Source organism: Antedon mediterranea, chromosome 3 (assembly GCF_964355755.1).
Source record: "Antedon mediterranea chromosome 3, ecAntMedi1.1, whole genome shotgun sequence".
Lineage (NCBI taxonomy): Eukaryota > Metazoa > Echinodermata > Crinoidea > Comatulida > Antedonidae > Antedon > Antedon mediterranea.
The window spans coordinates 8,946,382-8,957,264 of NC_092672.1; the positions used below are offsets into that span (position 1 = coordinate 8,946,382).

General features: G+C 33.7%; 1 protein-coding gene across 1 annotated transcript; it reads right to left on the reverse strand.

Annotated features, from left to right (window-relative positions):
* Positions 1 to 286: 286 nt before the first annotated feature.
* On the reverse strand, positions 287 to 8,950 carry LOC140043524 (protein brambleberry-like). The gene is made up of 10 exons (XM_072088049.1): positions 8,626 to 8,950; positions 7,797 to 7,925; positions 6,915 to 7,100; positions 5,952 to 6,174; positions 5,175 to 5,291; positions 4,490 to 4,669; positions 3,574 to 3,780; positions 2,711 to 2,837; positions 1,669 to 2,019; positions 287 to 1,155 (listed from the first exon to the last, which is right to left on the reverse strand). The coding sequence occupies exons 1-10, from the start codon at positions 8,887 to 8,889 to the stop codon at positions 1,026 to 1,028; spliced, it is 1,914 nt and encodes a 637-aa protein (XP_071944150.1). The 5' UTR covers positions 8,890 to 8,950; the 3' UTR covers positions 287 to 1,025.
* Positions 8,951 to 10,883: the final 1,933 nt, after the last annotated feature.

Sequence of the window (10,883 nt, forward strand, 5' to 3'; positions counted from 1 at the left end):
TTTGTTAAACAAAAAAATAAAAACAATCGGGACATCATCCAAAAACAGCATGGGTAAAATAATTTTATATTTGAACGGGGAACTTTATGGGGGTTTAATAACAATAATAATAATGTATCCTTCGGATGGGGGAAATGAATTATTATACTAGAAAATGCAATAGATGAGAGGCAGGGGACCGACGAGTGAAGAGTTTCAAAACTAATATGAAAAATGATCACACAAATATTTTTTTTAATTTATTCAACAACACTGATTTATTACAGTATAAAAATACAAAAGCACCATCATAACTTGAATTGATAAATCTATAGGTATAAAAATATTAATTGAATAATTGACAATGTATAACATAAATAAAGTAATCAAATAACAATTAAACTAACTTTATATAATCTAACCCTACCCCCACATCCTCCATTATAGTATTAAATTAAATTCAAAATTGTTAAACAAGATTTAAAAAAATATTGCAATAATCACATTTAATACTACTGTAATAATATATGGTTACAATACAATAGGCCTAAATAGTATTATCTATATACACAGTATGTGTAGTGCCAATCAACGCATTAACTACTGTAATAATATATGGTTACCATACAATAGGCCTAAATAGTATTATCTATATACACAGTATGTGTAGTGCCAATCAACACATTACAAACACACTACAGTACAATGTTACCAATGCATAGCCTATCTCTAATACATTTTTAATTTCTTTTATTTTAAATGGCTTATTTATAGCCCTGTCAATATATACAATTACAGTATCAGATAATTGAATTAATACATCATTTATTACTTTTAGGACAATTTTCACAGTTACAATTATTATAAAAAACAAGAAGACTAATATGTTCCCATTATTATAGAAAACTCAATATGTTGATAGACACAGAGACAATATTGCTATTATTTAGTCACGAGAAGTAGTACAGTAATGCAGAAGAGAACAATCTCTATGCTATTGTCAAAAGCCCCAGTCGTACTGGTGGCTACGGCCATTAATTATTCCCTCATTTGCGACTGAGGGGTTGTTCAGAATGTCGGTAACAAAAAGATTTTCCAACTGGACAAGTAAGCTTACACGGTTGTCCAGTCTTGGTGACTCCAGTGCAAGGCTGCCGATTTGGACTCATCGTGTTCCTAATGGAAAAAGAAAATTCAGAAAAATGTTCAGATTAGTATTACCCAATAAAAGCATTGCAAAAAATAATTTTGTGGTAATCCATTCACCAAGTACAGGACCTACAAAATGACAACAAAATCATAGAGCAGGCAAGATTTTAACTTGAGGACTTTCAATTAGTCTATGCCTCTCACACAATTCTTGAATCATCCAGCCTTTATACTTTGTTACCCCCTTTTTAAATGTTCCTTTCTTATCACACCCACTTTGGCTTTCTGTAAGCACTCACTGCTATGATAAGTCACTGATTAAACCCAGAGCTTAAGGGGTTCTAGAGCATGAGTAACCCATGGCAATACAACTGCCCAGCGATGTTAGATGGCCCCTTGAAAGTACAAAACCAGGGGCCCTTCTCCCTAATTTACACCACTTTATCAAATCCTTAACACTTCAATCTAATACATTCATCTCTTTCTTGGTCATTAAAAAACCTTTACTTGTAATAGTAGTGTATAGTAATATATAATAACCTTCTTTTGGTAGCTTCAATTAGCTTCTGGTTATGAGTACCAGGTGTAACTGTATCCATTGCTGATCCTAGATGCCTTCTGGCAGGATTGATGACTCCAAAACTATTCGCAAGCTCCTCTCCAGTTGGCATTGGAGTTGTATCAGGAAGTCTTGAGATGTTATCCATATGCGTACTCTCCAGTATTGGCATGATGGGCGTGTTTGGTGACAGGGTGGTGTCTGCATTTGAGTGATCAGTGGAAGATGCCAGGATTCTTGTTGAGTTTGAAACATAGGTTGAATCACAGAGGCTGGAGTTGTCCGAGTTGGGATAAAAATCTGTCGTACTGTCAACGCTGCCGAACTTCAATCTGAAATAAAACAAATACAGTCAACAACTCTCTCATTGATATATGTAGTTCTTTACTGGACACCTTTGAGCTGGCCTATCGTGAGGCTTAATACATCAATATAACCTTTTCTACAATTTCAAATATTTTGGGCATCATTTTGCACCAATGGTGGCCGCCATATTGGATTTAAGGACGTACGTATACTAACTATGCTTGGTGATGGTTTATAAAATGATATGTGACCATACTTATTAGTTTCATTTCTGTTTTAAGCAATACGTAACATAAGACAAATAAAACTATATTGAAATAATATTAGTACACAATCCTTATTTGGTAGTACTGTAAATAATTTTATTTCTAAAGATGAACAAATAAAGTTTGAAATATTGAATCATGATGGACTGTATTACTTTTTTGAGTTGGCTCTATTATGGATACAGTATTGAAGTACCCTATATTACTTATGAGAAAATGTTCTGCTATGGCTATGATATTAATAGGGAGCTTTCAATTTGCGACTACCGAAGACGTCTTGACCTAGAAACCATCAAATATATATTTTGAGTTGTGGAGTAAGGCCACACATCCCAATATTTCCGCATGTGCACAATGAACTAACATGCAGTAGTCTGGTTGTCGGTCGTCGCAAATTGAAATCTTCCTATTGCAGTAGCAACCCTGGATAGATAACACTCAATAATGATACCTTTCTATTGATGCAGCTCCTAGATGCTCTGGTGACTGTTTAACTGGATAAAACATATGCAGTGCTTTTGGTTCTTGTTGTCTATTTTGATCATTAAACCAATACAACCAAATCACAAACCAATTCACTAGATAACATTTAAAATGAGAAAAAAAACATCATTGACATTTCTATCTAACATGTGTAAATAATATGTAATAACACATTACAGTAATTATACCAGACAATATTGTACAAATGTACAGTAATTATACCAGACAATACTGTACAAATGTACAGTAATTATACCAGACAATACTGTACAAATGTAACATACAGTAATACAAAACCTATACAGAATTTGATGTGTAACGAAAATATTTGGAAACAGACACTTTTTCACAAAAAGTAACAGCTTGTAATAAGGTTTGCATAGTGTGAAGACAATTTGTAAAAACACACAGATGACAGACCTGTTTTTTGTTCTAAGATGTCTCGAGATGTTACTGCGCGCAATTGTATTGCCCTGGTATTAAAGTGACCAATCATAGTAATCAAATAGCGTGCAACTTTTTCCCATGATTTCTCACGGTTTGCACATGCGTGTATGAAAACGCGTAATAAATCAGGAGATCAAACCATTTATATGTAGTGAATAAGGAAATAGTCGCTATAGCTTAAACAATTTTCAGTATTATTTAGATACGCTGTGTTTGTGATATCCAGAAAGCCAATGGATAAAAGAGATTTTCAGAGAGAGTTTGACTATAGAACAAAGACTACCATAACCGCACCATGCTCATATCTGTATCTCCAGCAAATTCTATTCTTACTAATATACTTCTGTTGATTGCGATGTAACACAAAAAAAATTAAAAACTTACAGATAATGGTTATGCAAAGAAGGACGGTGATAGAAATAAAGTCCAGACATGGCATATGTCCAATTTCTGCCATAGCGTTCAAAGGAACAATTGCCAGTAGAACGATGCGGGGGAACACTGGTGTGTACACAAAATTGACGGCAATGGCTGCTAATAAGAAGTAACAGGTGTGTTTAACACAGCTTGATACAACATCAAGGCTTGCACCTGACGAGAGAAGACGGAAAGAAACACTTATCAGTTGGGGGAAAAATGACAAAAGGCTTCCTACTTTCTAGGAGTTTTATCAGATAAACTATATTGTTTTGACAACACTTCTAACAAGACCCCAGTGCTAATTTTGCCATTTTAGGCATGTGGCACAGCGTGATGGACGTTGGACTACTGGTCGTGAGATTTTAAGGTCGAATCCAAAGCTTGTCACATTGCTTGTGTCCTGAGGCAAGACACTGCCTCCCTCACCCAGGTGTACAAATGGGTACCTGGTATAGGCTGGTTAAAACACAAATCCGCTGATTACTGGCTGTAACATTATGGGAGCATGTTCTCAGACATGTTTGATCCAAAACATGACCGGAGTAATAATGTGAAGCGCTTAGATGCTTTGTGCATTATGTGCTATATAAGATCAACGTATTATTATTATATATTTCTATACTCGGACAGTATGCCCATGACAACCACAATGACATACAGTGCTCAATTTTGACATGTCAGGGTTCATTTTTAAGGTTATTTTTAACTATCCCACCGGGCCTGTAAATCCATATTTTTTCTGTCCTGATCATTGGTAAATATTCAAATAAATGAGTTGAATGGAGAATATATGATGAGTTGAAAGACGGATTGGTATATTCACCAAGGCATCTATGCGGTATAACATAGATTAAAAAAGTTTATGTAGTGCGTTTCATACCAGTACTTTTCAGCAGGTCGAATAGCCATGTGAGTTGTTTATCAATACCGTTCTGCATATCGTTGACTCGATTGACAAGATGGATAACCGTATCATTCATCTTCTTCATATTGTCCATTGCATCCTGGTAGTACTGAGACGTCTCATCTTGATACATGGTAACATGCTGCATATTCTCATCTGACCGAAGAAGAAAAAAAATGTGGAAAAAAGTATTATTATATAATTTTTTTTGCAAAACAAGTTTAAAAAAAAATAATACATCTTTAGATGATATTGTCCCATTGTTTGGTGAATGACATTTTAATGTCACATAATAGTTATTTACTTAGACCAAAAACAAAATTATTTACCTGAAAAATCTAAAGCCAAAAATACTTAAATGGTCTGGTAGACAATTGTTTTTGGTTAAAATTAACTGTCTTTTTATGAAAGTGAAACAATACATCTTCGTGAGGTGGTTTCCCACTAGAACGTAACGCAAGGACGTAAAAACACGCAAACGTTTTAACCAATGACAAGCGAAGTTATAGACAGTTAGCCATCGCTTGTGATTGGTCAATTCACTTGCGTTGCGTTACGTCCTTGTGCTGCGTCGCTAGTGGGAACCACGCTTTAGGTTTAATTTACAGTTCAGCACCGAAAACACCAGACTTGGTCACTCTTCCTTGAACTTTCTACTTGCCTAATCTATTCCAAACAAGCTTGGCTTTATTCTGAATATTTAGAAGATCTTTGAGCAGTTGTTGGTGATTTTGTCGGTGATCATCCCCTTGTGAAAATAACTGTTTGGTAGCAATGTCTGAAGAATACAAAATGACGAAACATTATCTACACAAATACCATTTACAAAAAGTAGCTGTATACTAAATCTGATTCACTTGGTACAACACAAATGTAAGAAAATATTAACAAACTGATATGGATCAACATAGTTAATATGCTTTCACACACTAGTTTTTCGCAGTGCAATGTTAAAAAACTCATTAAGCTCTGTATATCCTATCAAACTTTATGTGACAAAAAATGGTGATGTGCCCATATATATATATATATATATGTAGACATGATGTCATATCACTACCATATTTGGGCACATCACACTTTTTCAAACTAGTTTGATAGTGTAGACAGAGCTTCAGAAAGAGAAAGGCCTGCAGAGATTATAAACTTTTCTGAGGAGTAGAAAGGCTATAAAAAAGGCAAGAATTTTAATTAATAGGGGTGGGGATATTTCTAAAAAATTCTTTCTTTTAAGTGGACCAATTTCAGACAAAAATGCAGCACGGCCAAATAATCCATTCCTTCAACGATTGTTATTGACAAGTCAATAGCACAAAGAATTGATGATGAGCACTTGGCCTGCCGCACTAGTTTAAGGCTTTGATATAGTGTTGGTCTAATTCAATTTAATGACAAAAATCATCAAATTTCAATATAATTGTGTTTTCTATGATAATACCTAATTGTTGGCGAATTGCCTGCGTCATCTCAGCAAGTTCCTTGTGGCCGGATGCAATCAATGCCTTCTCTTTGGTCAGTTCCTTCATGTTATGTTCAATGTTTTGGTGCAATTCGGTCTGCGAGGTCTTCAGTTCATCATGTTGGGACATCAATTCTCCTTGACTCTCAGAGATTGTTTCAAAGGTTTCCTTTGCCATACCATTCAGCGACTCTTGGCCTTCCTAAAAATAAAGGTAATGAACTATTTCACACAAGGGGGGCTGTAAGGAATGTAATAACATTAAACCATGATGATGATGATGATGTAGATATGAGCAAGCATCTGCAGCTTTCTCCAGGCCAGATGAACCGGAATATTATTTGGTTGATATTATAACACAAATCAGTTGAGAAATGCTTGTATCTATTTTTTTTTCCCCCATTGGCATTTTTTAGACACAAACAGGGATAAAGATGTATTTTGCTATGAAACATTTAGAGTAAATTTCATAATCCTATTCATTATTTGGGGTTTATTTCCATCGCATACCTTCTGAGCTGTTCAATTTGTGCTCATGTATGTGTGACAACTTATTTCCTGAGCCCCGATTGGTTAAATTTGTGCTCATGAATGTGTGAGTGATTAGTTGTGCAATTTTACACTTCAAAATAAGTAGAAACAATTCCAACTACTCATTTTGCTCAAAGATGGAGATATAAATGCATGAATTCGATTCACCTAGTGAATAAAGTCTTTAGACAGAAAATATGGCTAGTGGGTGAATTGATTAGTAAATTAATTATTGTTTTATGTCATTTAAAGCCTTAAAATATACACAGTACAATCTAAATTCAAGGCCCTGTACTGCTTGATTTCTTATAATCTAGTCTGGCTGATCATTCATTTAGATCTCTATTTTAATTTAATAACAAAACCAAATATAATGTTAATTGAGGTTTGAAAAGTAGAGTATGTTCATACCTGTAAAAACTTCATAATGTACAACTGGTTCTCGGCACTTGATGCTAATGTGTTTACGGTCTGTTCGGTTTTACTCTGAAACTGTTGCTGCCTTACGGAGTAGCAAACAGAGCGCGCTCGGTTGCTGACGATGTGGTAAGCATTCCAGGTATTTGGGTCCATTGGTCCTGTGCACTCTGAAACAGTCTAGCAAAAGAGAAAAAGCATGCTCATACTGCATTGTAATTTGTATGTAGGTTTTTGTTTCTGAATTTATTGAATTTTTTTTTTAGGTGAAAAACTGTTTTCAAATATAACTTGTTCTTTCTATTTAATAAGTGCATTATGTGGTAGTAAGCAATCACCTCCAGTAAACAACCAAGGGAAATATCTAGAATTAAGAATTGCACGACATATCGGACAAAATTGTTTGGCAATGGACTTGTCAATTGTATGATCCACTATACGACCCCCCGGAAAGTTGCATCATATACAAATAATTATTGACACAGGAGTGCGTAAAAAAACCTAGGTGATCCGTACAATGGTGTGCCACCCACTATATAATAAACAACATGCTCACAATGAGTGCGTCATAAGTCACCTAAAGGTAAGACTGGTGTGTCAAGGTATTCATAAGGTATGATGCACATCGGACAAATGATGCACCTCTCCATGAGGTCTTATAGTGGTCATACAATTTTCAAGTGCATAACTTCTTGGTTGTCCACATACAGGTGACCGTAATATCATTGTAAAACTGGGAAGACAACATCACAAAAAGTGAGATGGTAGAACAAGGACACAATATGGAAGAAAAAGAACACAAATAGGAACTGACTATTCAACTACCTCTAGTCTTAAATAGCTTCTTGTACAATATTGAAAATAAATGAAAATTACCATTTCCTCTGTACAAACATATGTGGGCCGTCCCTCTGCTTTTGATTGGCAGTTAAGTAGAGAAACACCCAACTTAGCAAGTTGTTCCTCTGTAATATGTTCACAAAGAGTATTCAAATCTGCAATTACCTGTAATAAATAAAAATATACTAATAGTAGAACACCTCATGGGACAACATTTAAAGGACCCCCTTAGGCATAAGGGGGCCCTTTTCCTGTGAACAAACAACAGGAAATATATTCTTTAACACTGGCGTGGTTCTCTATTGAAATGTAAATTTATTATTTAATGTGATTTTTATGTAAATTTTATGATGTAAATAAATGTATTATTGTCTTTAGCATGTTGATGGAAATAAAGTTGAAAGTTTAAATACTCGACCGCGGTACAGTTGTTAGTACAGTACATTGTTGACTTGCATGCATTCATATGTGCTCCTGCCTATATATAGTATTATTTAATGATGTAACTTCTAAGTAGGTGAGGCCTAGCTAGCCTAGGAGAATTACTCAGTCTAATTATTGGTTTGGCCTAAAAAACTAATATAATAGAGTATACTAGGCCTACCTACTAGATTAGAGAGTGGAATCCGAGTAGAAAGGGCAGGGCCTAACTAACTAGGCCTAGCCTAGTATAGGGCCCTATTTTAGGCCTAGGCCCTAGTCTATGAGGCCATTATTTATTCTTATTACTAATTAGGATAGTACGGCCTAGGCCTATATGGCCCCTAGCTAGGCCCTATTATAATATTTATTTATTTAATTAATTCCAAGCAAGTATCTTACTTAAAAACCAATAAAATAAAGATATAGAAAGTTATTTCCAAACCTTATGCTGACAACTATCTAGTTCAGATAATTGGATCAATGCTGTTCCGCTTGCTAAAAACTTCTCTTCGACCGTTTTAAGTTCAAACGGTACACGTTTATTCATCAAGTTCAGTGAAACCTCACCTCCCAGCTGGTGGTGGCCATGTTGTGGAGATTCATCAGGCCTAGGATTAGATTTACTCCAAATCCAACTAAGAATACCAGCATAACCCTGTGAAAGTATACATGTAAGTATAAATATACTTAAGCTCTTATTCTTCATAATTAAGCTTTTTATAATTATGTTTATGACACTTTATAAGCAGAATACGATAGCTAGCCTAGCCTAGCATGCAAAAACTAGCTGGCTGAGAAGATTTTAAATTTCGCAGACAATTTTACGGTTTACCATGCAGCCAGAGCGCCACCAAGATTTTAAGAGGACCAAAAGAATTATCTTGTAGGAGGATTATCTATAATAGGATCGTACTTTTTAAAAAAGACTGTATTATCACACAAAATGAAAACTAATAATCAGACTTTTTAACAGGTTATTTTGACGTTTGATTAAAGTTAAATTTTTCCGTAAATTTAAAAAAAAGTAGGGAGGGGGGGGGGGGAGGGTTTGGTTTACGTGTTAATGACATAATAAATGGTTTTATAAATAATTATAATAATTGTTTTCAATCCAATATTGTGTAATAATTGAAAACTGCTGTGTGACATTAAAATGGCACATTCAACAACAAACATATTACCTTTTTTCAGGCGGCCAACATCGTCTAGTCTCCTTGAAAAAATATGAAAGGAAGTGATCAAGATTCCGTCGGACGAGACCACTCATCATATTCAAACGACGAGTGACTCATGAGCCCGATCAGGATTTTTAAAACCAAGATTTTATTTTATAGACATTTATCAACGTGTTAAATACGTGTGTTACGTTTATAATATAAAATTAGGTATAAATTAAATTCCCAGTCAAAGTCAATCAATCGGATACTTAATTTTGAAATACGTAGACCTTTTTCATCGGCGAGCATTAATTATTTCTGATATTTTAGTATACAGTACTATTGTTAATGGTTCATTTATTAATTTTAAATTATCTCTAAAGCTATATTTTAAATGTCGGAGAGAAACTTTTTAACTTTTTAAAATGAAATGAATGTCTTGTTGTTATTTTAGTATATATTCTTGTTATTTGTAATTTTTGTGTTGGAGAGACACACCTTACCGGTGACAGCGTTTTGTTTAATGCTTTTGTCTCTCCTCGGCTTCGTGTCTTGTATTTCATATATATATATATTATATTTCTATGTTTTTTGTAATTATTATTTTATGTTTAAAATAAAAAATAAAAAAGTAGGCCTACATATAATTTTATATACAATTTAAGGAGTACTGTAATTGAATTGCACTAGCTATTTGGCTTCGTGCCCACAAATGGTCCTCGAATACATAGTAATTTCAACGTAAAAAACGGAAAAAAAAAACTGGCGATTTTACAATGTACGTACCACAGGACTATAATACATTGTCGTCGTTTACAGAAACGAATAAATAGACACGATGAGTTATGTAGTCAACCAATTGGCACCCTGGGAATTACTTCCGACACTTGTCACAAAATGAGTTCACATTTTTATACATTATGGACAGGTCCACTTATTTTCAAGGGATATTCTGTGGTTATTAATTCAAGATTATGTTTTTTAATAAAGTATGAAAAGAATCATATTTTGTAGGTTTTTAGTTTTAATTGATTAATTTAAAAACTGTTATACTGCTATAAAAATCTATGTTTGCATTTTCTTCAGTTAACATTTATTTTTTTTAATGAATACAGATTATTTTAGAAGTGAATTTATTTTAATTTTAAATTATTATTTATCAACAGGTATTTAATCTCTACAGTCATGGAAGAAAATATAAAAGAAAATTATCAGAATCAAATTCTTCAATGAACACATGATGTAATTTCGACAGTTTGAAAAAGAAAATTTATCGTGCAAATAATGTTTACGATTCAACATATTTTTATTTTTTACATATTTCTATGGTTACAAAAACATATTTTTAATAAATATTTTGATTGAAAATTGTGTATTTATATTATACAATTAACTGGTAAAAAAATGGGCATGATGTGATTTATAATTTAATAACTATGTTAGATTTTGTCTATGTTTGCGATTAACCAACACACTTTTTTAACAAAACATATTTTCCATAAAAATTATTAAAAATCGTGTATTTCCCTTAGGAACTGAATGT